We start from the raw sequence: 27,952 nt of genomic DNA, 5'->3' as shown, positions 1-27,952 counted from the left end.
GATAGGCTTGGTGCATTACCTAACAAAGTGGGACCACTCGATATCGTGGTGTGCTATATATTCCTGCTCCTACCTGCAGTCTTCCTCTCCCGCACAGAGCTATCAGGCTGCACTGGAGAGGTACCTCTGTCTGCCATGAAGATAACGGGGGTTTTCGTGAAGGCGGCTCTAGCCCTTTGCTGCTGCTTGGGTGAGTATTTCCTGGCATATTGCAGACATCGATCTAGCTGAATCAGAGCTGAATTTTCATTTCAGTAAAAGTATTCGGGTCTTGTAACGTGGAGGAGAGCCTTATTCCATGAAGAAATATTCTTCCTGAGAGAGTGTAGGAAAAAATTAGACTTCAAGACGAAGGTTTCAGCAAACCTCATACAGGCGACTGTTTTCATCTTCTTGGTTTGTAGGAGCAAATTGCTGAAGGAGCAGTCCTAGGGCAGAGCGGGAGCTTGCACGTGGGAGCACTGTGTATGAAAGCAAAGTAAAACTGTTAGAGATGGCATCGTTAGCTATGTGAGCAATATAAACGCAAACTCTAACCTCCAGGATTACTCTGTAAGCTTACTGTGCTGTTCCTGGTAACTGAGAAGGACGTGTTTGGAGGTGGACAGTGGCAGTGGCCGACAGCCATCTTAAACACGCGTGTCCGAACTTTTCAAAGTCGAATATAAAGTCTCCTAGAAGAGGTTAAAGCCCAAGAGTACTGCATTGAAAGTACCTCTATCGCTTCCCTGTAACATCTTAGGGATGGATTAATGTATGTGCTCTCCCCTGTTTTATCTCCCCCAAAAGTGCAATGAAACTTCATTTATTTATTTTAATACATCCTATGACCATTTACTGGCATAACGTAAAACTCCATATTTTCCTAAACCCAATAACCTAGTCAACAACAGTCACTGAATTTAACAGTTTCATGAAAAGATTTACGTATATCTTCTCTGCGTATCAATAATTCAATTTATTTTTTTTCTTTTCTGTCTCCCTTTTTTTCTTTCAGGTATTGCCTTTGGAGTTGAGGTGAGCTACAGATCTATTTATTCTGTTCTATTCCAGGTTTCTGGTAAAGTAGAAAGAGTACGTAATTATCTGATGAGCAAGTGGATTAAATCTAATGAAAGCTTGGCTGCTTAAATAATATTTGCCAGTGCATGATTGAATGATATTGCCAATTTCACGAGAAAGTATAAGATCCTTCATTTTTTACGATATTTTCAGTTCACTAAATAAAATGAAGAAAGCAAGAAGTAATTATACAATCCTGTTGTATTAACTCTTAGACATAATTTAGTTACTCCAAGCCAAAGGCAGTAGGTTAACTCTTCATGAGGAATACTGTCTTAAGATGATGTGCTTGAAAGCATCAAAGACTGCGATTCTGATATTTTTTTCTATGCAGTAAGACCCGCAGAACTGTCTTCCTTGCATAGGTTTTCTATACCTATATCATAGGAAAACAGCAGGGGCTGTGCGACGGATTTGTCTGCAGGTTCTTCCCACGCAGTTAGGAGACTCCTGTAACTCACCAGAGACTGCAGCACGATTTGAAACGATCAGATTTTGAGCTGAGGGGCTCTGGTGTGCAGCCAGGCTCCCAATTACCGGCTGCCTTCATTAGGCACCCTCTCACCCACAGCAATCCTTCCTCTGTGCCGGGCCTCCCCCGGACCGCGGCAGGAAAGCATAATCAGAAACTTCTGTAGATGAGATTCACTCTTTCTGACTGTCTGAGCAGATTCAAAATAATACATCTACTTTACCTCCCAGCAGGAGCTGCAGGCGCCGTGGCTGCTGGTGGGAGGCTGCATGGGGGTTTCTTTCCATGAGGGAGCCAGCGCCGGGGCTGATTCTGTGCTGCTTTTGCAGGTTGATTGCAGCCAGTATTCCAGCGGTATCGGCAAGGATGGGACGGCCTGGGTAGCTTGCCCGAGGAACTTGAAGCCAGTCTGCGGCACCGACGGTGTCACGTACGGCAACGAGTGTGGGATCTGCTTTTACAACATGTGAGTATTGCTGGAAACCTAGCAGAAGCGGCAGGGCAAGGGGCTCAAGGTAAGGGTGGCAGCTTCATCCCCCAAAGGTGAACTGGGCAGAGGAGCATGTGAGTTAGCAGCTGGGTGCCGACACCACCGGCCTCGAGGCGATGCTGCTCTCTGCGATCCCTGACACAGGTCTGCTTTCTTCTAGGAAACACAGGGCCAATGTGGAGAAGGCACATGATGGAGAATGCGAGCCAAGCCCTATTGTGGTAAGACAAAGTCCATGGAAGACTTCAGATGGCTGCAAAAGGGGGGGACAGTTCAAACACCACGCAAGAGGAAAACAGAACATGCGCAGCTGGTCTGCGCAGCCCAAAGGGAATTAAAATGTGATGATAACCAAAGCTGAGAGGGTTTTTATGGGCTATCTGGAACCACGTCTCTGTGCTTTTCAAATTCAGACTTCTAGCCTCTGTAATTGGGAATAAAATGAAAATGTTGTGTTGGCTGAAGGTTGAGTCTCACCACCTGGATAGCTCCAGCAGGCTCTTATGAAGGACCGCGCAAAATCCAAATCGCAGTCCTCCTTGCTATGCCATATTTTTTCAGCAGGAGAGAATTCCTGCAGAACTGACTCTGGCTTCCACTTTTGATGGTGGAATTAGTTTGATGCTGGATTTGTCCCCAAAGGCTGAGGGAGAGTAAGCAAACTATGTAGAAGTGTTATATCTTTATATAAAAATGTGGGTTTTTTTTCTCTGTTCCTGCTATTTTTGCAGATCGATTGCAGTAGGTACCGAAGAACTGTAATAGGTGATCACGTCCTGGTAGCATGCCCAAGGATACTGAAACCAGTCTGTGGCTCAGATAGCTTCACTTATGACAACGAATGTGGGATCTGTGCCTATAATGCGTAAGTTTTGCGTATAGAACATCCTTCTGGGTAATTAGTGACAGTTAAGGCTCTCAGAAGCACGTCTGTAAAACACTAGTCTGTCTTAAGGCAGGTGTCTCTGGCGGTCTCTTTAGAGCTGGCTGCTTATATTCTCCAGCCAGCTTGAGTTTTCTTCCCCATTTTCTCTCTGTGCTCGTGAGGGGATTCACAAAAGAAACAGAGGACAACCCAGAGCAGAGCCATGAACAGATCAAAGTGTTACTTGTTAACATCTAATTACTCCTAACACTTCATTACCATGTGATATGGAAATACCGTGCATTTGCCGCTACCATCTGCGGGGTGCATTCAGAGTAGTCAAGCGGTTGGTGTCCCACAAGGCGGGTGGGACCTTGCTTTCTTGTCCCAGTGCCTAGAGTGTAATGGGAAAAGTTTATTTTCAAGGCTTCCTAACCAAAGCATTTCTTTCTTTCAGAGAACATCACACCAATGTTAGCAAAATGTATGATGGAAAATGCAAGAACAAGATTGTCACTGTAAGTGCAATAGAAGTAAAAAATCCATCTCTTAGGGCTGTGAGTAGAATCCTGAGATCCCCACAGATTTCTCTAGGAAACTGCAAGAGGACCATATGACAGGGCTTACGAGGATCCCAATCCATGCTTTGCTTTTCTGCACAGTGAGGGTGGATTTTGCATCCTGCCCGCTCCAAAGAGCGGGTCACCCCATGCGTGCCACACCAGGAGGGAGAACGGAGATGGATATGAGACGAGAAGCTGCAGTGAATCGGTGCTGCAGAACTCATTTCCCTCCGTACTAAGCTGGTTTTTGTGCCCAGGGGAAGGGGAGGCCCAAGGTTTCGCTTGCCAACGTGCTGTGCAGGTTGGCAGTTTTCTCTCTGGAGATCGCAAGCGTTTCCACCCTTTGCAACAGGGGTTCAAAACTTCCATGCTGGTTGCTTTCACAAACATAGTGAGACTCCCAAGAGCACTAAGCATACATATTTATAGAGTATCATTTACTGTATGTTTGTATGAGGCCAACAGTCTGGTGCCTCAGGAAGAGAAGCTTCAGCACCAAAATTTTGGGATGTAGGAAGTCCATTCTCCAACTGATAACCATTTTTTCTCTATCCTTTCAAACCTTGTGCTTAACTACAGGGAATCTGAAGTAATAAGTAATCACAGAGCTGGAGAAGTGGGGAGACAACCAGTACAAACCAAAACAGTATTAGTCAGATTTCCAGCTGGTGAAAAATGTTTCCCACTAAATTCAAGACTGTTTTTTTTAGATGAGAATGAGCCCAGAATTTTGTATGTGTTCTTCTGCCTGAAGGATCTCTTCTCCAAGATAGTCCTTTTTCTTGACTCCTAGAGAACTAGGATAATATTCAGAAAGCTCATTTCTGATTGAAGATTTAGCTTCAGTGTATCAGGGCTTTGTCCTGCTGCAGAAACAGTGGAGGCTGGGATACAGAATGAAAAGGTTTTGCATCTACTTTTCTTGCATAGCAAGGGCTATTCTCCTTATTTTGACAGATTGACTGCAGCAAGTACCCAACAAGAGCCACTGAGGACAGCAAAGTATTAGTGTCCTGTCCAAGGATCCTGAATCCAGTGTGCGGCACAGATGGCGTTACATATGACAATGAATGTGAAATCTGTGCCCACAATGGGTAAGTGCCATACGTAGAGCTCTCCTTCTAAGTAGCCAGCAATGCTTTGCAGTCCTGAGAATCATCCTTCTGCATTTCTGCTGATGCCTATTTCTTCAAGTCTCTTAGGAACTCGATTGGTTTTGGATTTATCTTGAGTTTCCTTCTGATACCTTCTTTGTGCCTATGAGGGAAAACCTGGAAGAGTCAGATGGCAGCTCCTTGGATTAGTCTGTGGGCTGGACAGTGACTGAGCAGAGGAGGGAATAATTCAGAATATTGCTTTAACTTGCATGTTACGAGATGTGATGAGCTTGTTGATGAGTAAAGTAATGTAGCTATTCTGAGACACTCTTATAGAGTCTGAAGCCATGTTTTGCTTCATTTTGCACATGATTGCGACCAAGAGGTTAAGCATTTAATTCCTCAACTTTGTTGTTTCCCTCTTCCAGAGAGCACAGGACCCATGTTGGCAAAAAGCATAATGGAAGATGCAGACAGGAGGTTTCTGAGGTAAGTATTTAATATAAAGTATATTTCTCCTCTTAGCTTATCAACTGAAAGGTTCCCTGAGGCTACATCTACTCTGAAAGTGAGCTGGCCTGGAGCCTGGCTTTCTCCACATGTCTATTAAGTCTTGTCAGCCCCTTGTGTTGAGGATGCCTACGAATCCCATCTGTCCTGAGGCAGGTGTCCTCTGGGCCCTCCTTGCCCACACAGCCCTGGCAGATGGGCTGCATGGGAGCTAGACGCAGGGTTTTCGTTATGAATTCATACCTACACCAACCTTTGGGGTGGGGGTATATTCTGGTATATGGAGGACACCTGAAGTTTTCATCCGAGTGTATCAGCCGAGAAGTCCCAGAGCTGGTGTCTAGGACATGGCAACACATAAATGTGGAAGTCGGTCAGTTTGGGCTTAGATGTTCCTTTGAGGATGCTCTTCAAACGCATTGTCAGCAAAGTCCAACTTCCTTCACTATTTCGGTATTTTGTTTATATTTATACTGCAGATGAAAAGGGGACTATTTTCTCTTTTCTGGCATATCTTGCATTTGGGATTGACCAAGCTACTTACCCTAGTGATTTGGCATCTCACAAACCATGCGGTGCTGTGCAGTTCCCTCTGTGCATGAGAGGATTCACGCAGCACTGACTCAGCCTGGTTTTGAGAGAACTGAGGCACAGCGCTAGTGTTGTCTCAGCATCCCAGTATAAGGGACACGGTGGGAGGTTACGTTGGGGTTTTTCTCAGAGAACAAGGACTTCCTGAGGTTTGACACTCCTGCTTTTTGTAGCTCGATTGCAGTCAATACCCATCAAGAATTTTTGGGGACGGTAAGGCCAGGATAACCTGTCCAAGGATCATGCTCCCAGTCTGCGGCACAAATGGATTTACTTATGACAACCCATGTGGCATCTGTGCCTACAACCTGTAAGTACTGTATATAGGACTCTCTTTTGGAGTGACTAGTCATGGTTAGTGCTCCAGATGGCTTTTGTTTTGATACCAACATATCTATATGTCTCTTTCTGTTTCTCTTTCAACCTCCTGAAGCCCCTGTCACCTTGATTTTGTTTCCTGATGCTCTGTTTGTGCTCCTTGGGGGAGCTGTGGCTGAGCCATCTCTCAATCTGAGCACACTGAGGGCTGTGGTGTTTGGGCAGAAGAAAGAGTGGATGGGGCTGCCGCATAGCACACAGTGAGGAGGCCTGATAGATCTGTTACCACTTAGGATTACGCTTGCTAATGGCTGGGAGAAGCCAGTTCATTAGGCGATCAGATGCCTCCTTTATCATATATATATTGGCTATGAGTTTGGTTTGCCTTCTGTGGCACCTGGGTGTCACAGGGCTTAGCCCGTGAGCATGCTGATGTCAACCTCTCCTTTTCAGAGAACATGGGACTCACATTAAGAAAAGCCATGATGGAAGATGCAAGGAGGAAATCACTCCTGTAAGTGGAACTAGCTATAAAATAAGCGGCATCTTCTCTCTCTCTCCAGTCTCCAGGAAGACCCTGGCACTGGGAAGACCCAGCGCACCCGCCGTGCGCCCGGATGCATGGAGGGGTGATGCACAGGGCTCGTGCTGGTGCTGCAGTTCTCCTTAGCTGCTCACAGTGGCTGCTGCCAATGTGCCGTACGTGAGGGCAAGAGAGAAGGGGAGCAGGCCGGGACTTCAGAAACAAAATGTCCCAGTACTGCAGATCTCTGAACAGAAATCATCAGAGGCAGCCCAAGAACGGCGCAGCCCATTTTAGCATAGTAAGAGAGGAAGAGAGAAGGCTGTGCTAGATGTCCGTGTATTCATTCAGTGCTAGGATTTCCATTGCACTAGACAGGCAGGTTAAAAAAATCCTTGTCCTCTGGTCAGCCAGGAAAAATCTGCTCTCATGTGTGCATACAGAAATAGCTTTATTATCCTGCACAGTAACAATATGTGCTGATAATATCTCAACACATTTATTCTGCTTATGCAGAGCAGCTCTAAAGCACCAAAAATAATTTCATGCATCCTGAGGGACCGCAATATATTTTCTATAGTGAAGATACATTGTTGAAATGCTGTCTTTGCTTTAATTTGCTCTTGGACCATGTGGGAAATACGGGTAATAAGAGACACTGCATTGGGGAAACTATGCAAAATGACAGTGAAGCGTCAGTGATGCTTAGCTAGTGTGGACTGACTTCCAATAGATGTTTGTCTACTTATCCTCAAGTATTTTAGCTGTTAGATTTTATATATAGTAAGTATTTTTCCAACAGGAGCTGGTGAAACAGTTCTTGCTGCTGTTTTGAAAAAGCTGAAACAGAATCTTGGATTTAGTTAACTATGTCAAGCTGGACTTAATGTCAAGCACTTTAAATCAGATTCCTTGGGTTAAATGATTGTTTTAAAACTTGCATACGTACCACTTTAGGAAACTAATCTTTTTGGCCAGCTGTTCCTTTCTTCCCTCTGTTAGCAGACAATACCAAACCCAACTACAATTACTTAATTCATTTCTAATGGAAGACTAAGCTTAAAAAACCTCTGTTTTTTCCTCTGGCAGAAGCCTTTAAAATCTGGAGAGTCAGAGTGGACAGACTGCAGATGAGGTGCTCTTCCATCGCCCAGCAGCTGACCCAGCATTGTTATTTTATCTCCCCAGGTTGACTGCAGCAGATACTTGAGCAATACCAAAACCGGCGAAACCATCGGAGCCTGCCCCTTCATCCTGCAAGAGATCTGTGGGACAGACGGTGCCACCTACAGCAATGACTGTGCCCTGTGTGCCCATAACATGTAAGCCCTGGAGGTCACCCCCTGAGAGCTCAGCAGAGCTACTTGTCGAGCATTTTTAACTCTGCTTTCTCTTCCAGTGAATTTGGAACCGATGTTGCCAAGAAGCATGATGGCAGGTGCAGAGAGGAAGTTCCCGAAGTAAGTGAAACCTGAAAAAAACCCCAAAAAACAGAGCTGGAGCTGATTGCATAACTTGAATAAATGCTGGTTGGTTTTGGTGGCGTAGCCTCCAGCAGGGATCACAGCTTGTGCTCTCCTTCCTTTGGCGGGTGAGTATCACCCTCTCCCAGCAGCAGGAACATTGTGCGCTTCCTGCACGCAGTCAGAAAAAGGAAGAGGACAGGTGAGGAATGAGTTATGAGACAGGTAGCGTAAATGATTTAAGGCTTTACAAGAAGAAATTCCTTTCCCACAGCAGTCTATTATAGCTGCCGCAGGAGCTTAGCAGTCTGCTTTGGCAATATGGGAAGGGGATGCAGAGGACCCAGGGTATCCGGTGCCTTCTGGATGCTCGCATTTTACAAAAGTATGTTCTGCAAAGATTAGAAAATTGCCTGTGTTTTGAATGCTGATACCTGATGTACCAGGGGATTCAAACCCCTCTGGTTTTTTTGTAAATGCAATGTAATCTAATGGATACCGACAATGAATGTTGTAAAAATACTAGATTAAGTATATTTGGCTAGCTCTAAACTATTTATACTCACTGGGGAATAGAAGAACAAAGCCATCTCATTAGCATGTGTTAGAAAGAGTCAACATCCCGAGTCAGATATTTCATTTCTGTACAAACAAACTATGAAATGTCATTCCGTTGTTTCCCGGGTACGCTCTGTGCTCAGACCGGGTGAGATACATAAATCAGAGAGGAAGAGCTCGCACTGGAGAAACTGGGACTGCTAAAACGCAAGACCAGTTCTTCAACCGGTGTAAATCAGCTTCAACTGCTGTCAGTTCTGCTGGCAGATTTCAACACTGGGAGCCGTCCTGTTGCAACAAAAGGCCTGTCAGCACATCTCCCCTCCATTCTTGTGGGCTGTGAAAAACTCCTTGGTCGCAGTCAGCTCTCTCGCGGGAAGTGCATAAATCATGCCGTTTTGATTTGCAGATTATTTTTGAGCTGCGTTTTGTAATATCCCGGTAGGTTCGGCAAGGTAGAGAGGCATCATGATAAATACAAAGCTGAATGAGTGATGTTTGCCTTCAAGCCTTGATTCAGTCTTCTCCAGCATAAGGCTATGAAAGGAAATTGTTAGTTTTCCATGAAGATTAAGTTAATATATAACCGTAATTTGTCCTATGGCAGATCCTAAAAAGCAGAGGAATAAGGAGGGGGGGGTTGTGTCTGGGTGCCCTTGCGCAGAGCAGCGCGGGTGCTGGAGCTTTTGCCGTCTTTGTTCCCCAGCTCAACTGCAGCGAGTACCCAACTTCCACGCTGAAGGATGGCAGAAACCTGATGGCCTGCACGATGATCTACGATCCTGTCTGCGGTACTGATGGTGTCACTTATGCCAGCGAGTGTGCACTGTGTGCCCACAACCTGTAAGTACTCGTCCTTCTCCCTCTGGGGGATTCTCGGTGGTGGTGGTTGGATCCATCTTTGAGTGCCACGTAATGTGCCAGGGCTCTCTCTGAAAGCCTGTGCCAGATGGGTCCTGTCTGTCTGCCCCTGTTTTCCTGGTTGGTGTTTGACATGGGTGTTCAACCCCAGAGCCCCACAAAGGGGGAGAGCGTTATTCCAAAAGACACGTGCCTGGTCCACAAGGGCATGGTCTTGCTGGTGCTATGCAGGCAATGCTAAGCTAATTAATCTGAAAATCTCCTGTGGACTATGTGGGAGTGAGATTATGTTCTTGCACTGCAATTGTAATGGGGAAGGTTGCGGCTAACGGCAGTTGTCTTCCTCCAGGGAGCATCGGTCCAATGTTGGCAAAAGCAAGAACGGACCCTGTGAAGAAGATAATACAAAAGTGAGTGGGAAAGGATGGGAACAAAGAGCGAGGTCCAGTGTCTGTTACACTCATGGGGGACTGTCCTCTGCTGTGGGTTACAAATGGGGGGAGTGGTGGTCTGCAGACCTGAGGAGATCCCTTGGGAATTTCACACTGGTCATAAAACAGCCAACATTCGTCCCATTGCTCTGTAATTGTGCAGGAAAAGACGTGGCAGTGAGCAGAAATAGTATGGCATCACATCTGCCACCAAGAGGAAACTTTGAGTTGGTTCTTATGATGGTACAGACAGCTTCATTTCTCAGTGGGGTGTCGTTCCTTCTGCTGGGGGGACGACAGCTGGCTCTCAGGCAGAGACTCATGTCTATCTTCCGTGTGCAGGAGCATTGCAAGGACTTCCAAGAAATCTCTCCTGTCTGCACCATGGAATATCTGCCCCACTGCGGCTCTGATGGCAAAACATATGGCAACCAATGTCTTTTCTGCAATGCCTACCTGTACGTACAAGAGCAAAACCCTTCCTTACATGATCAATTCCTGTACCTACTATGAATGCAGGGCTGTTTTCGTAACGTATTTTTGACTAACTGCTTATGGGCATATGCTGGACACTTCTGGTGCACCATGACTTGTGCAAGGAGATGGGGTTTTTGCATTTTAAGGGAAAATGCGAAGGGCCCATTTCTGTGATCTGTACATGGCCCCCTGTTTGTTAACTTCAAAGATACTTTACTCATTTTTACCAGCACATAATCTGTCCCACAAGCTAATCAGGATGTGTGAAAAAGTACTTCATCAAACCAAATGGATGATATCAAATGTGTGAAACCTTTTATCTTTAATGATAACAATGAAAGGGAGTATTTGGGCTTTTGAGACTGTTCTTTATCTCCGGTCAACACTAAGCCAACACTTGGGCGGTGAAGTGAGGAACAGGGCTTTGGCACTGAATATACTTTGTGTCTAATCCTTCTCTCTCCTTTTCTCACCAGGAATAGCAATAGGACTCTCAACCTTGTGAGTCTGACTGAATGTTAAGCCTGTGCTGGAGCCCAGCGCAGGAAGACGAGCTCCCTTGCACGTGACTTCCCATGGGCTGATCTTCCCCAGCAACTTTCCTTCAGTTTGTCTTGTTTCCTTAGCTCCTGAAACACTTGTTCAATAAACTCACTTGGCAACGTTTCTCTGTCTTAGTGCCACGTCTCATCCCTTTTGCCCCTTCTCCTCCCTGACACGGTACTTCTAGTGGTGCATATGTATTTTGCTATTGACGTTCTCTTCTACCAAACAATGTGGGTAGATCTTTTCCTGCCATGTGTCAGTGCCGTCCCTGCTCTGCTGAGGTCCTGGTCTCCCCTTGGACCTCCCAGGCACTTCCTTGCTCCTCAGAGTCTCCTTGCCAGTATTAGTCTCATCTAGCCATTAATATCTCTGTAGGACCTGATCACAGACTCCATCTTTATAGTCAGCGCAAGGAGACATTCACCTCAAGGGCATGGTCCACCTCCTCCACAGGGCAATGTCTAGGATGTGGGTGGGAAAGAGCACTTTCTTGCTGTGGGCTAGAAAGGGAAACTTGCTGCCTGGCTGAGAGGTGCCCCTGTCCTGGTTCCCACTGCCTGTGCACCCTGTCCCATGGAAGAGGCAGCAGCTGCTGTCAGGAAAGGTGATCCCCGCCTGTCTCCACTGAATTGACGTCAGTGCTGTGTGCTGTTATAGGATATAATCTGCAGGAGGGGGAATGTTGAGCTCCTTTCAGGGTCACAGACAGCAGAAGTGTCCACTCATGAAATATCTTGATGTAACAGATGTAACAGAATATCTCTGGGGCCTGGTGAGCAGAAATCACCCCTGGGGTGGGGGGCAGCCCCAGTGCAGCCATCACTGCAGCTGTCTGCCTTCTAAAGCCATTTGGGAAGGAAAAGGATGCAGAGGTTCACTTGTGCCCGGTTTTAACCGAATATATAGCGAGTCACAGGAAAGAGGTTCTGCCTGACAGTCATGTTTTGCCTACTTTGTTGAGACCAAAGAGCTCAGGACCTGGTTATACGATTGCTGTCACTTTGGTGTCCGTATGGATGGCAGGGAGGCAGCGGGGCCTGGGGGCTGCCCTTTGTCTGTTGGCAACATTGGTACAGCCACTACCACCAGCTCCGCACCAGGTCACCAAAGCTATTGCAAGTCCAATATTTCAGGGTTAAAGGATTTCTTCTGGACTACCGCTAGCACCTCCCTGATTCAATGTCCCATTGTAGTTTACCAGAAAATAACACAATTATTTGGATTGGTTTGGAAAGTCACTCTTTGAATTGTCGGGCTAGATGAATAGGCTGAAGGCAAATGTTCCTGACTTGGAGATACCGTGGGTATTGTACCAGGGAATGAGGCCGTTATACCTCCGTGCTATTAGAGTCCGTGGCTGGCATGTACTTTTTAAGACGATTTGTGACTAACAATGGCTTATTGTACTTCTCTTGGGTCTGTGTCCTAATGTAAACGTTCCTTTGGTTTATATAACCTTTTTGCCATTTACTGTTACAGTGTTTTTGTAGAACATGCTGCTCTAGTTTAAATGTTACTGGGTTATCCTCAAGGATAAGACCTGAATATTTTTTTTGTGGGCTTTGGGAGACTTTCCCTTGACCTTAGCTCTGGCTGCTGGCTTTTGCAAGCCTTTGTAGTAAAGCTGTCAAGATCCAACTGAATGGCATTAGCTGGGCACAGCCCTGCCAAAGCCTCCTCTGTGGAGCTCATTGTCTGATGACACCAAAGGCAAACACGAACTCAAGGAGGCACAAAGTTGAGATTAAGTCAGAGCAATCCAGGGAAGAAGCCAAAGTGGTCCTTAGACACAGGTTTCCATGCGGTATTCACCAGTAGGTTTCATGTAAAAGTACATGATGGAATAAAACACTAAAACTGGGCCAGAAAATGGGAAAAGCCTGACATTGGAGTTTAAATATCCCCCAGGCTCAGGGGGTGTCTTATGAAGCAATATAACTCTATGAAAGTAGGGCAGTCTTCTTCTCGGGGACAGAGCCCTTTTCTGTGCCTCGGAGCTGTTTTTCAGCTGTTCCAGGGTTACTTACTGAGCATGTGTTAGACGATTTTGTTTTGCTTCTTCTTGATGAGGAAGCAATGGTCAGGCAAAGATGAGTACATTCAAGAGGAAGCATTGAATTTTTGTGGCTTAGGAGAGAGGCAGAACAATACCAAGTTTAAAGTACGACTAAGAGACTTGAAAGGTGGTTTTAAGGTATAGTGGACTGAGCTGGATGCCTGCTTGGCCATAGATAGAGGAATGGCTGGAGAGATGGATAAAGATTCCTGTGCTGGGGAGCACCAAGAGATCATCTCATGAGCTCAGTGCTTGCTAGACTGAATATACTCAGTAACTGTCTCCAGCGTGAGGGTGACGGACGCTTTGGTGCTGCTCAGCCTACTGCTCCATCGCTGCTCAGGTGCGTGACGCCGCAGGGCCCCAAGGCTGACTTTGTCACTCATCTTGGGCAAAGCCCGAGCAGCTTCAAAGTGGTCAGGTCACTCCTGAAGACCATTCAACTGTCATGCTACAAAAGTCTGGTTTTTAACTTGGAAAGAGGCACTAAAAGGATCAGATGCAAGCCTGGATTTAGTCCTGCTTCAGTGGACTGTCATATTTGCACTCTTGCCGTGAACAGAAACAGTTGCAGGTGCAGCCTTCTACCCTCAGTCAAGGATGCAGTGAAGAAAAAAAATGACTTTCCAGTGCCTGCTATGACTGCAACATCAGGTATTTAAAATTTCCTGCTGAAATGCAGCTGGTCCGGCTCCGCAGGCTGCCTTGCAGCCCCTGCTGCCGCCCTCCGGCTCTGGAGAGCTGGGACCCAGCTCCCGAGCAGCGCCAAGGGCTGACGAACTTCTACGTGTTTCACGCTGATGACGGTCCAGCCTCAGGGTTCGTGACTTGTAAGTGCACTGGTACATATCGCAGAAGCAATATTTTAAAAATATAAATGTCCTCTCTCCTTCCTTGTTTGTCTAACTTATCTTTATAACCTTATCAATGTTTTCTGAGTCTACAGTCATTTTTCTTACAACACAAAGAGGAGGAAGAATGAAGTGAATCGTTTAGTTCTTGATTGATAAGTGGGATTTAGAAAACAATACTTAGTCTTTTTATATTGAGCTGAAAGATTTTTTTTTTTTCCCCCCCATTTATCAGCATGGTATATATCAGCACTCACCCATCTGTGACTCAAAAAAAAAAACCCCCAGCTTTTCCTTGACAGTGTCTGTACCTAAACTTCATTCAAACACTTTACCAAAAAATCTATACCTTTCAAAATGATGTCTGCTGATAATTTGTCTTGGTTTAGTTTTTTTTCATATGCTTCATTTGCTAGAGAGGCATGTGGATGGGCCGAGATACTGTCACTCTCTTGACGGGTGTTTGAGAACAACAAGGCTCATCCCACTGATTTTTTTTAAAACTGTTCTCTTTTCAGAAGAATATTGAAATGATTTTTTTAACCACTTTATAACTATGTGTTCCTCAAAAAAAAAAAAAAAATCCAGAAATAATTATACAAACTCGTTGCATAGGTCTATTTAACTGGCTGTTACCAAAGGAAATAGTTTGGGAACTGAAAAGATTTCCTCAGACCTCTATATTTGAAGGAATATAATTCTGATATCCACCCATTTCATCCATCAGTATGTTCACACTCAGAAATGTTCATTCTCTTGTTGTAATTTAATGTTTGATACAATTTTATTTGATTCTTTGCCATGCTCTGGGCTTCGGTCGTGTGCTCTGCTGATCAATGAGCAGATATGAAAAAAGCGGAAAGCAGCAGTGGAAGGGAGCCTGTCTCCAGCTGGCAGATCTCCACTCAGCCTAGGAGGGTTTTCCAGATTGTCACCAGCTGAGGTGCAGCCCCATAAATTTAAACATACCGTGAATGTGCAAAAAAAGAGCGTTCACATAGTGCATCGCTTCCTGCCTATTTTTCATTCGTAGCAGCAAAACCTTAACTTCATTCAAGCCCCCTGAAGAATGAGGAACGGTTGGAAATTTCTTGCTTTAAACTTTTTTCTCTGTTCCCTTCAAGGCTTAGCTGCAGCACATGTCCCAGGGGCATCGCTGTGGACAGCCAGTCAGGGCCCCCTGGCCAAGCACCGGACCAGATCTGTGGCACAGATGGTTTCACTTGCACCGTTGAATGTGGGATCCGTGCCTGTAATGTGTCAGTCGGATGGAAAGAACATGCTTTCCGAGTGACAGTCCCCTAGCCCCTGGCCTCTCGCTGTGCTTTTCCAATTTATCCTCCTTTTCTCCCTCTCCACTTGCTGTTTGTGCTTGGGGCGAAATCGTGAAGATTTAGCAGAGAAAAGAAAATAGCTGAAGAAAATAGCTGGAGTGGAAATCCAAATGATGCAGCATATTCGGATGGCATAGGTTTGTTGACTGATAGGATTATAATAGAGATGGTAAAACCACTTCATTGTTTGTGGTTAACTCAGATGAACTCTCCTTCACTTGCATCGTTTGAGAGTTTTATTTACCTTCCCAGCATCCGTCCCCGTTTGGGAAAATGGTCATACCGAGTCTCTGATGGCAGACTCCCTTCTTCGGAGAACGTGGGACACCCAGGGACTTGGGAACAGCAGTCATCCCAGTGACTAAGAAGGAAGGCAAACCAAGGAGCAGCCTGAGCTCCCATTGCTCTCTGTGGCAGCATCCCAAATAATGCCAGCCGGATGCTGGGCAGGCAGCGTACGATTGGACGTAAGTGATGCATATGCCTTCTGTTGACATTTTATTTGGCAGTGATTTAACGCTAGCTTCCTAATATTGCTGTTCTCCACAGGCTGCATTCAAATGTATGAAGAGAAGGATGGCAAAAAGATGCAAAATATGAGACAAGTAGCAGAAATATTTCTTTGCTATGCAAGCAGGCACAGACAGCCTTCACGGACAGCATCGGGAAAGTGCAGCAGAACCTGTTTCAAGACCAGAAAAGGAGACACACAAAACCTTTGCAGGTATCGGTGCATTCGGCTCTCCTGAGACAAGAATTTTTGTCAGGTTGCAAATGGAGCACAGTGCCCAAGCCAGGGGATGCAGGGGCCGTATGATCACGTACAACACGGCAGTGGTTATGCGCGTACTGACATATTAAGTAAATAACTGCATTACTTTGCGAGTGCAGTAGTTGAGAGATAGTAGAAGTCCTGCCATCTACCTCAATGTCTGTGAAATGGTAAAATCCTGTAACTCAGCAGCATGCCGCTTTCTGTCAGCACCGATGGTGCTTCACCCATGTCCAGCTGCAAAGAATCAGGCAGTGGTCTCATTAAAGCTTAATGCTGCAGAATAAATTAAGTTGTTCCCCTTTCTTTTGCTGTTAATAATGCAGGAAAAAAGTGTTCAGTGGTTATGATGCTAATAGTCCTTCAGCTATAGAAACTTTCCAGCCAGTTCGTCCTGTTCCAGCCAAGTGTTCAAACTACAGCGCCATGATGCACCCAGTCTCTCGCCCTATTCTCCCTCTCTTTCCCACCAGGGAGAGCAGTGCATTTTCCTTTTAGCCTATTCCACCTTATCCCTCAGAAAGAAAATCCCTTGTTGCTGCTTTATTTATAAGATCTTTATTAAAAAGCAAACCATCGTTCATCCCAAATCCCAGAGGTTCCTGGTTTTCTTCGCATAAATGAAAGCAAGCACCTTTATTTGCCTTTTCCAAACATTGTTTCTCATATGAATTTTTGCTAGTTTTTTGGCTGATAAGGTGAGATCCAAGAACGTGTTTTTGTCTGATGTTCTGCTTGCTCCTGTTCCGCATTGCCTCATCCCGTGGTTTCACATGGAAATGAAACTTTGCCTGGGGGTGTGATACATTGAGGTTTCTTGGGGCAGTTAATGGGCAGAGCGATGCCTCCAGGTTACTGTGGCAGCGATGGACTGGCACCTCCAGGAACAGCTGCTTTCTCTCTCGTTCACATCATTACCTGTGTGTTAACTTCTGTACCCCTAGCCCCCTCAAGGGAGGGCAGAGCCTCAGCTCACCCTGTCCCTGTCTCGGATGAACCAGGTCTGAGATCCTGTCCGAAAGGGCTGTGGAGCCACAGGCTGGTGGGGATCTTACAGATGTGGGGCTGGTCTGAAAGTCCAAGGCTTTGGCCATTTACTCAAGGAAATTCTTCCTCAGTTACCTATTACTCCAGATAGAGCTCAGAAAATTCCAGTCCTCCTGACCTCTGATCAAGAGCATAAAAGGAAACTATCACCCATTTACAGCCCAAAACGTACAAACTTAGTGTGTTACTTACCAAGAGGAGGGAGATGTAAACATCGAAGGTTAATTACCCTCTTGTCAAGAACACTTTGTGGTCTATAGACATGTCTGTCAATCTTACGAAACAGAACTGAAGGGAGTGAGCACTGAAGGCATGTTCCTATGATAAATTAATGCGACTTGGCAGCTCACTGTGAAGAGATGGTCCCTGCGCTTCATGGGAGACGGTAACCTGTCTCCCCAGCCAGCCTTGCCGTAGCCTTTGCACTGGAGTCGCATCCGGGATGCTTATCCCTCTGTAAACAAGCAGCTGTCCAGGGATCAAACGATCTTCCTTGAGGCCTTCGTATTCCTCTTTGCTGCTCGGTAGCACGTAGCAATTGCTCATCCCAACCATACTGAATTACTTTTCCCAGCCCTGCTAGTTAGTCAATTAAAATATCTTGCTTCTGCCTACAAGCCTCTCTTGGCAATGACACTCTTTGGTGGCTTGTGGAGCTGTCTGAAATCCAAGGGACACAGCCATGATCCCCCTGCCGTGTGCTGTTCTGATGACGTGCGTGCTGCTAGATGACTGGTAGCTTGAAAATGCCTCATCTGCTGTCCTTTGGAGATGTGTTCAACTATTCCCCTGGTTTATATAACCTCAAAGCAATTTGCTTTCATGGCAGAACACGCTTATTCGTTCTATTTTAACTGTGCATTGAGCTATAAATAATGCCTCCTTGCAGATAAAAATCTATTGGATTTTTTTTTTTCTACCTTTGAAAGATTTTTCACCTGACCCCAGCTCCTGAAGGAGACTTTCCCAGCTTTAGCAGTGAAGTTGCCAGATTGACTTTCTCCTGCCAGGCAGCCACGAACGGTGTCAATCCCAGGTCGGCTGCTACTCCCCCGCAGCCACCTCCTTGTCGGTCCTGCTTGGGCTGCAGCAAAGATGAAATGAGCACTCAGTGATGCACAGCTGAGATCACTGAAGTGTCAGGAAACCTGATTAAACCAACGATTTCCTCTTCCTCTAACCAGCTGCAGGATAACATCTCCTGCATTACCTCCAAACCACCTTCCCTGCAGTATGTTCACTTCAAAGAGCAGTAGCCTGGGCCTTTGTCCAGCCAAATGTTCTGCTGTTTAGTGCCTCCTTTTTCTGCTGCTCTTTCTAGCATTTTCCTCCTTTCATGTGAATAACTCTTGCCCTGTGCGATGGAGCCCTGATGTGATGTCCTCATCATCCAGAAACTGCCCAGAGCTGGAGCAGAGCACGAGCTGGTGAGGCGAGCAGTGAAGGTATGTCCTCAGAGCTGATGCTGCTGAGACCCGCGTCGGGGCCAGGCTGCAGCACAGCAGCGAAGTGGCCGCTGTTTTGGCAGCCGATTTTCTGTGGTGCAGATAACTTTGCTGTCGGTGCGAATGCTGATGCTCTTCTGGGAAGGTGTTGGGATGGCAGAGGGCCTGGGCTGTTGCAGAAGTGGAAAGACTTTGAAATCATTGGGAGCTAATAATGTTCTCAAATTTGAATAGTTTAGGGTCTTTTTTAACAATGATTACAATCTACTCTTTTGTTGTACATGTTTCTGGTCATCCCCTGTAAAAATGTGCTGGGAGCTCTTTGTACCACTTACCTGTGGCCCTTTAGCAAAGGTTGTAGGAAAACTCTGAGGCTGCTCTCCTGAGTCACGGAGAAGTATTATGTTCCTTCATTAATAAAAACTATCCATAGGAGAGAGCATTATGTAAGTACCACATACATAATTCAGGTTGGAAGAGCTCTCTAGAGGTCTCTAGCCCAACCCCTGCTCAAAGCAAGGCCAGAGTCAAAGTCAGCTCAAGGTGCTCAAGGCCTTCCTTGTTCAGCTGGGTTTTCAGTATCACCAAGGACGGACATGCGTGACCTCTCTGGTTCCTGTGCCACTGCTTGATCACCCTCATGGCGAAGAATAATTCCTCCTATTCGGTCAGAATTGAATCCTTTTGCTGTGCAGCTCTGAGAAGACTCTGACTCTATCTTCTCTCTAACCCCATCAGGGAGCTGCAGTTAGCAATGTGATCCCCCATAGCCATCTCTTCTCCAGGCTGAAGAAGCCCAGCTCCCTCAGCTTACCCCGAATGCTCTGTGCTCCAGCCCCTGACCAGCCTGCTGGCCTCTGCTGGACTCATTCCCATGTGTCAACATCTGTCCTTGCAGTGGGGCCAAGTACATTTACTTCATTGCATAAGTAATGTGAAACCATGTTAGCCTTCACCTGCAGGGTACAAAGTTCTGCACGTGGTCTTATTAGTTCAGGAAAACATTCACTGGCATTACCTGAATCAAACTCTATTTACTAAATTCATAAGCACATGGATATGTTTTTATATCGATAAGTTTTAATCACATCAGTGACTTTGTTTTCTTTATCGCTTAGTTCAAACAATGCCTTCGGGCACCAGGTGAGAGGCAGATCTTCCATTTGTTCTGTATCGGTTTCTCCAGGTGCGTGGCTCAGTACAAATATTTATTGGCCACACTGCGGCCAAAAGAAAGAAAAAGACAGAAACTGCAGTCTGAATTGTGTTTAGCAGGCATTTTGGAGTGATTAGAGGCAATTTCATGAAAGAGCTACAACTAATTATTGTTATTTCCCACTTTTACAACAGCTATTTGTTAATTAAATAATGTGACAAAACCTAGGGGTGTTTGGAAGAGTGTATTAAATAATTTGTCATTCATTTATCAGTGCATTACTTACACTGAGAAGTCGCATATCCACTAAGAAAATTTCCCAATATCAGTTTTGATTCTTCCAGAGAATATGAAATCAATACTGGCAAAAACTGTAATGGGGAATGTAAAAGAAGAAATTTCTTGGGTAAGTGAGAGAAGATGTTGTATAATGGCCAAATCCAGCCCTGGTGTCAGCCCGCAGACCCTCTGGTGCTCAGGACCATAACACATGGTACCCCAAGATGTGGCACTGCCTTTGCTTACTTGCAGATCTCTGCCCTCATGCTGGCTTCTGCACACAGGAGGATTTTCCTTTAGCCAAATGGTCATTAGCCATATGCTGCATCTGACTTTGAGGATTAGAAGAGCATAGTGAAGTGGATTACAGCACGAGATCAGTGGCAGGATTGCAGACCAAATCCTCTTTCTAACTGTTCTTCCAGGAGTAGTTAAGAACTGAGCAACCTGTCCTACAGCACGAGCTTAGCCAGCTGTGGGATTTTTCCACGCTGTTATCGGAGGCAGGATGGTCTGGAGCTGTAAGCCTGGGTGGGGAGACTGTGGACGTTGGCTGGCTGGAGGCTGGGCATCAGTCTGAAACCTGGTGATTTCTGGGTGTCATTTTTGTGGCTTGCCTGGAGGGGGTACCTGAGCAGCTCAGGGGAGACGGGTGTTCCCCAGCCAGCACTTAATTGTCACAGGCTTGAGTCTTCCCTAGAGGGTCTGTAGGTAAGAGAGTGAAGGAATGGATCTGCTGAACATCAGATGGGCGTTGTGGTGGTCGGAGGAAATCTGGGTTGCTCGGGGCCAGTAAGTGCCAGACCTAGTGCTAAGCCGCAGTTGCAGTGGAAAAAATTTTCTCTGGTGTATAAGGGCAACACACGCCAGCCTTTGGCAAGAAGGTGCTCTCCACCCATCAGGAGAGAGGTGGGTCCTGCCTGGAGGACAGCACCGTCCGGAGCAGGGAGCAGCCTGGAGCAGCAGCGTGTGGGCACCAGGCAGGAGGCAACCTGTCAAAAGCTGCCAGGTTGGGGCTGGGAAGGCTGGTGAGGGTGATTCACAGAGGTCTTGCTGCTGGCTGGAGAAGCCAGTGACAAAGTTCATATTTGACCCAGAAAGATGTACCTCCCTCCAACTGTGCAGAGACTGTATGTGGGAACTGATGAAGGCAACAAGCGTGGCCTGTGACAGCAGCCTCAGCGTGCTCCTGTACATGCTCACGGAAAAGTATTTGGCTTCCAGAGATGCCATCCACAAGGCACATTAGGGCAATGCATCTTGAGGATGTGCCAAATCTGTCTAAAATATTCATGCACGCTCCCTGTAACTTATGGAAACAAACCCAGCAGCATAATTACTTTAACGCTTCTCCCTGTGAAGAAACTAATATCTTTTAGGTAAAAATGTGAGCTATATACCCACACAGCCATGCCGCGGCCTCCATAACATGCCAGTGCCCAGGATGCACGATACAATTTACACATTTAAGGATCAAAGTATACCCTTTAGACCGCTGTGGTGTATCAAACACCAACACAATTGCTTGGGCTAACTTTCAGTGATTTCAGCTGAATTTCATTTGATTAACGGGTGGTGCCTTGTTTGTTTGAGGGAGCACCTGTAAAGCATCGTTTGCTCTGCAGCTCCCATGGTGCTGAGGTCTATCCTAAGCACAATGCTTAGCTCCCATGACCAAAAAACCCCAGGTATATTTGCCATTTCGGACCTGTGAAAGGGATCACAGTGAGGAACTTGGGTTAAAGGCAGAACCCGCTCGTACAAAATTACACCTACTGAAAGAGAAGAGGTCCAGGCCTCCTCCTAGGAAGGAGCAATTTGGAGATGGCACGAAGGCTGGAGGTGCGAGACAGACAGGAAAACTTGGACAGGCTCTGTGTTTTAAGATCATTTTCTAAAATATCTGTAGGGGGAAAGGACCTACTGTACTTCCAAGCATAGTTGGTGCTATGTAAATAGGTTCCCAAACCTTCAGTGTCCTTTGTTCTTAAGATGCCTTGGCGGAACACTTTGAATCGGTCTGTGTGTTTAACTGTGACTAGGTCTGTAAATAACTGCTCCCTCCTGATATGGTCCAAGTGACATTTTTAGTGGCACTTGTCAGAATTTAACCTGCTTTCAAGTCTTCCTTCTACTGAGCTCTTCTGTACGCAGGCAGTGAAACTGTCAAGAAGCTGTATCTTTTATCAAACCAGTGCTAAATACCATTAGCCTCCCAGGTTAGACACAGTCCTGCCAGACTCACCTGACAAAGCTTAACCAGTTCTGCTGATGGCAAAGCCAGACCTGACCCGTGTTCATACCTAGTGGTGAATACCTGGGAATGCAGAAAAAACCCCCCACCCAAAACCAGAAAGGGGAGCAGACAGCCTTAGCCTGATCTGCAAACAGGGCAGTCCTGCATGCTCTGCCTAAGCTGCTCCCTGATGGGAGATGTTGCTCTGCAGAGAGGAATGAAGGACCTGCTGTTTGCTCCCCTCAATATTTTGTGCTCCTTACATTTCTACTAGAATCCTAAAGAGGTTTCTTTTGTCCCAAAGGCTGTTTGTTTGGTTTTGACCACTGAGAACATGTGATACTTGTCTCAAGCTATTAACCAGATGTCCAGCCAAAATCAATTGCCTAGCAGATACAGACCATTACCTGAAAGTCAAGACCTCAATAAATATTCCCAGCCTCATTGTACTGGTGACAGATTCTGCTGGTTGTTTTATGTCACAGTTGAACAGTTTAGACATTGCATTTGTATATATTTGCAGTCAGCCTTGGAGAGGCCATCTCGGGAGCAGAGCAGGAGCAGGCAGCCTGCAGACTCAAGAAATACTTCCACCATGACCACGGCCGGTGTTTTTGTGCTCCTCTCCATTGCGCTTTGCTGCTTCCCAGGTGAGTGACTCTCAAGGCGCCGCAGAAGCTTCGTGTCTGAGTCCTGGCTGTCTTTAAAGGGATAAGATAGTGGCTTCAAAGAGAGAAAATCTTCTTCTACAAAGAGCTAGGCTGCCTCGGTACGTTGGCATCGCATAGGATGCAGGAGGAGATTTCAGGACAGTCTTGAATGGACGCTGTTGTAGCTGGTTGTCTGTCATAAATATAAATAAGTGGAGTCCTGTGCTGGTAACTAGTGCTGTTACACTTTTTCCACTGTTGTTTTAACACTGTTACACTGCTTACACTTGTTGTACAATTACAGCAAATGGATAAATATCTGAAAGAAGGCTGTAACGAGGTGGTCAGGCCTCCGGTAACTAGTCACGAAAGCATTGTAATGGCATAAGCAAGTTCTTTGCAGGAGCCTGGCAGCTTTCCTGCAATGCTTTTGTTGCTAATGGGGAAACAAGAGATGAAAACAAGCCGGAGTCTGATGTTGTCACTGCATATTTGCATCTGATGAAACGACAAAGTCAAAGACAATTTATTTTTTCACCCTCAGCTTCTTTAAAATGTGTGTTCCTGACAACAGATGCTGTATGTATTTGCTTATCCCGTAGGTGACTATTTGCATTTGCACGTATCTGTATTGACTCAGGTTTCTTTTCAGATAGGTAACAGCAGTTCTTTAGGGCGAAAAACGGATATGTAAGAAGATAAGGAAGGAAAAGCTATTCTACTTTCAATTAATAAGTCTACCTATCTAAAAATAAAAAAAAGAACAAAGCTATTCAAAACCATGTTTCACCACACCCAGCAATAAGCAACACTATTATCGACATAGAAAATATTTTTTTCTATGGAAAAAAACCTGGAAATCATTCAGTTTGGTCCTGTGTATAGGAATTTTACATCCAGATTTCCAGCTTTAACTGAGGTCTTATCATATCGGCTTTGTTTCACACTTTCTGCCTCTCTTGTTTTCCAGATGCTGCCTTTGGGGTTGAGGTGAGTGGAAGATTTCTTTCTGTCACTTTTCTCAGGTGTGTGGCCTGGTAAAGACATAACCAAAGGAATGGGAAAAACCTCAGGCCTGTAGATGCTTAGCTGTTTTTCACTTAGTGTAAAATTCGTGTCATTGTAATCAGATTCCACAGTGTGAAACATTAAATTATACTTTTTTTAGCTCTACATCTATGCTCTATGTTAATAATGTAGTAGTAGTAATGATAGAAAATTTTTGGATGAATTAATTTTTCAGCAGCTTTAAACTGGTCTAAGCTTTAAGCTGGTCATATATGACTGGCTCTAAACTGATAGCAATAGACTGTAGTATCAGAACCTACCCGAAGGCAACGTACTGAAAGGATAAAATACTATGAGAAACTCCAGCTTACACCACGTGATTAGTCTTGCTCCTCTGAAAAAAACATGATCAGCGTGTTGAGAATGAAAGAGTAATAACAGAAATGCACTGGAGGGGCCACAAGAATATAAGAATGAGGGACCAGTGGATAGCCTTTGCAAAATGATGCCAAGTGAGAGACCACCACGGATTTACCCCATCTGGGGGCTGCATGGCTATAGCCCTCTCCTCCTCCTCCTCTCCTGCTGTGTGTGGAGGTCTCTGCAGGCAGGATTCACCAGTTACCAGATTGACCCACCAGCACAAGTTTGTGCTGTGGCAGTGAAAAACCCACTGCAGGTTGTGTCTGGTCACTGTCTCCTGCAAAATGAGAGCTGTGAATGTAAAATATCTTCCCCACCCTGTTGCCGTACGTTCCTTTGGCAGGTGGACTGCAGTGCGTATTCCAACACCACAAGTGAGGAAGGCAAAGAGGTGTTGGCCTGCACCAAGATCCTCAGCCCCATCTGCGGTACTGATGGAGTCACCTACAGCAATGAGTGCCTGCTCTGTGCCTACAACATGTACGTACTGCAGAGGAGATCTCGGGCAGCAATGCTTAGGACTCCTGGAAGCACCACTTTTCAACAAACAGTGATCTGTAATGTGTCACTCGTGTCAATTCCTTCAAAATGAGCTTGGGTATCACTGCGCGGCACTCCGTTGCCTAGACATCGCTTTAGTCACCGTGTCTCTCTTGCTGCTGCAATTTATTCAGGTTTTTCTTTTCCAGCTCAAGGATCAGCCAGATGACAACCCATAGGGCATGTCTCATCACAAGAAAGCAGAGCAAAAGGATGGAGAGATGCTCTGCTCTGAACTGCCCAAAATGGTTCTAAAGATCTCAGGGTCTTTACATCCCTGCCAGCCACTCAGTGCTAGCTGGACAGGGAGGATGGCACTACCTTCTCAAAAAATAGAAGCCTGAGTGATAAAGATTCAGCTTTCTCTTGCATTAGTTACATATTTTCAGCACCTAGGATGTAGCAAGATGTCTTTGCTAAACTTCCTAACATTGGTTTTTCCCTCTCCAGAGAATATGGAACCAATATCAGCAAAGACCACGATGGAGAATGCAAGGAAGTTGTCCCCGTAAGTGAAACGAAGGGCAAAACAAGGGGCTTGTCCCGCTTCTGAGTGGCCAAAGCTGCTTGTTGACTCCCCCAAGAAACAATTCAAACACTAAATAAGAGGACATATGAGATGTCAGAATCTTGCATTGGTCATCAAGTGAACTGTCATCATAGTGACACACAAAAAAGCATTTTTCCTGCTGTGGTGGTATCCTAGGTGGCCAAACACACACACTCGCCAGATCTACTTGCTTCCTTTAAGCAAGACTTCACCAGCGCTTTGTTGTGTGTTCCCTCAACAGGTGGACTGCAGTAGATATCCCAACACGACAAACGAGGAAGGCAAAGTGGTGTCGGTCTGCAGCAAAGACCTCAGCCCCGTCTGCGGTACCGATGGGGTCACCTACGACAACGAGTGCTTGCTGTGTGCCCGTAACCTGTGAGTACCGCGTCTGCAGAGCTCTCCTGTGAGGGACGACGAGTGCTTAGCACTCCTGGCAGCTGCTTTTCTGAATATCAGGACTCCTACCAAGGCTTTTTCTGTAAGGCGCTTAGACTTCGACCTTCCTCTTTCCCTGGTAAATAGACCCTGTTTTCCTTTGTGATTAGGAGGAAAACTATGCCTCTGATCTAGAGACAGAAGCAGAGGTCTGGGTGGGGATCTAACACAGGACACAATGCTTCTCTTAACTAAGTTAAAAGGGTCCATGTGGCAGATGCTGCCTTGCAGAGCACAGCAACTAACCTAAGGTGCATCTACATTGTCACACAACCTAGCTCCTAGTTCACCATAACACCTTGGACCCTCCCTTGTCCTTCGCATCATGCTATAAAACAGCTCTCCAGCAGGCTGTGGCACCGCCTGAGCTGGTATCCAGACCCAGGTGGACACAGCCTAAGCTGGACGTCTCCTGTATCCCGTACGTTGTCCCTGAGGCTGATCAGCATTGCTGGGAGCTGGGGTTCAGCAGAGCAGGTTGCTCACAGAGCTCCCTAACGCAGGTGTCTTCCCTTCCCAGAGAGCCTGGAACCAGTGTTGGCAAGAAGTATGACGGTGCATGTAAGAAGGAAATTGCTACAGTAAGTGAACTGTGTGATGAGGGATGGGATTTCAGCCCAACTGATGTCAGGGGAAGCATGGCCAGTGTCTGCAGCAGCCCCCAGACCAGCAGCATCCTACAGGAGGGTAACTGCTGCTGTGCTTCGGCACAGGGAAGATTTTGCTTTCTCCATATGTCATACATGTATCCATGTATCTGATGTATCCATACATCAGAAAAGGAAGAGGGTGACTGAATAGGAAGGGATCAGTAAAAGAGTAGTAGCAGAAATAATCCATCAGGGCAAGACTGAGAATAAAAAGAGAGAATGGATTTTGGGGTCAGACCAATGGTCCATCAAGCCTATGATGGCTTGATGCAGAGCCTGCTCTTAGCAGGGGTCTTAAGGATTGTGCAGGAGAGAGTAAGAGTAGAGTGAGTATGTATGGGACTTCTACTCTTCCAGCCTCCAGCTATTTTCAGGTGATGGACCTCAGCTAGGTGCGATTTCTGTGCAGTCAGTAAGCCTCGATGGACTCCTCCTCCATGAAATTCCTCAGCCTTTTCCTGGACCCACAGGCATTTTTTGCACTACGATACTTCTCAGCAAGTGTAGGACCCATTGCACAAAGAAACAAAATCCCACCCTCCTGGTATCTAGCTAAGTGCTGCTCTTCCTCTTTTAAGACTACGGGAGAGATACTGGACCCTTATACAGGCATCAGCACCTATGCTTCTCCAGGCACCAGTGTTTTTCCATTTAATTTCCTGGCCAAGTTGGGAACATGGTGCAATGTGATCACGAGCATGGCACATTCACTGAGTGAACTGCTGCTGCTTAGAAATCTGTGGTCAGGTTATGATATACATCTCTTCAAACAGGAAATTATGATCTATTTTTATATTATGAAATTCTTCTGGCATAGGAGAAAACTGACACCTCGGTTTAGATCAGATTGTGCAAGGAATTTAATTACTTTTAGTTAGATCATTATCATTAGCACTGCAGCTGTAGCTAGGGGTTCAAGACCTTCTGCTACCGACTCCTTCATATTTTTCACATTAGACTTTTTTTTTCTTTGCAGGTTGACTGCAGTGACTACCCTAAACCTGTCTGCTCACTTGAGTACCTGCCTCTCTGTGGCTCTGACAGCAAAACATACAGCAATAAGTGTAACTTCTGCAATGCGGTCGTGTACGTACAAACATGGATCGCGTTCGTGTTATCTGTTGCCTCCTACAGCCGCAAGTTTGCACAATTGCCACTTTCTTGTTTGCTGACCAGTGTTGATCAGGGATTTGGGGCAGGAGAGAATACCAGCCATCATGCCAACCATTCATTTTTTTTCATTAGAGCATACAAAGAGCTATGTCTGGTTTGTTAGTATGAATGGTTTGAAGACCATTAAACTTAATGGAGCTTTTCTTTCATGTTGCAAAGAAAATTAAATTTGGAGTTTTGTTATCGTTCCCCAAAATATTTTCGTTCTTAAGAATGGGTTAAATCTTTTCACCCATCTCCGAATAACAAATCGCTAAGGGGTCTCTGAGCCTGCCTGTTCTTTGGCTCTGGGGCAGGATCCTGCCTCATGCCTTCTCTAGGAGCCAAGGAAAAGGACAGATTATAGCAGGCAGGACTCTGTGTCTAATCCATTTTTTCCTCTCCTCACTTTCAGGGACAGCAATGGGACTCTCACTTTAAGCCATTTTGGAAAATGCTGAGTATCAGTGCTGAGAGAATTCACCACAGGATCCCCACTGGCAAAACCCAGCCAAAGATCTCACCTCAGTTCATCTCG

The 27,952-nt window shown here is 45.8% G+C and overlaps 1 protein-coding gene across 1 annotated transcript; it reads left to right on the top strand.

Annotated features, from left to right (window-relative positions):
* Positions 1–135: 135 nt before the first annotated feature.
* Positions 136–27,875, top strand: LOC309596414 (ovoinhibitor-like; the record flags this gene model as incomplete). The annotated part of the gene is made up of 16 exons (XM_082324600.1): positions 136–190; positions 998–1,017; positions 1,864–2,000; positions 2,185–2,245; positions 2,756–2,889; positions 3,347–3,407; positions 4,410–4,546; positions 4,978–5,038; positions 5,824–5,960; positions 6,422–6,482; positions 7,680–7,813; positions 7,891–7,951; positions 9,219–9,355; positions 9,723–9,783; positions 10,147–10,262; positions 27,830–27,875. 16 exons carry the CDS (start codon positions 136–138, stop codon positions 27,873–27,875), a joined length of 1,419 nt encoding a protein of 472 aa, XP_082180726.1.
* Between the last annotated feature and the right edge of the window lie 77 nt (positions 27,876–27,952).

The sequence above is a fragment of the Platalea leucorodia genome (genome assembly GCF_965183815.1).
Source record: "Platalea leucorodia genome assembly, chromosome: 11".
NCBI lineage: Eukaryota > Metazoa > Chordata > Aves > Pelecaniformes > Threskiornithidae > Platalea > Platalea leucorodia.
The sequence above is the reverse complement of the archived record's forward strand: the minus strand, read 5'-3'. Positions and strand labels throughout refer to the sequence as shown.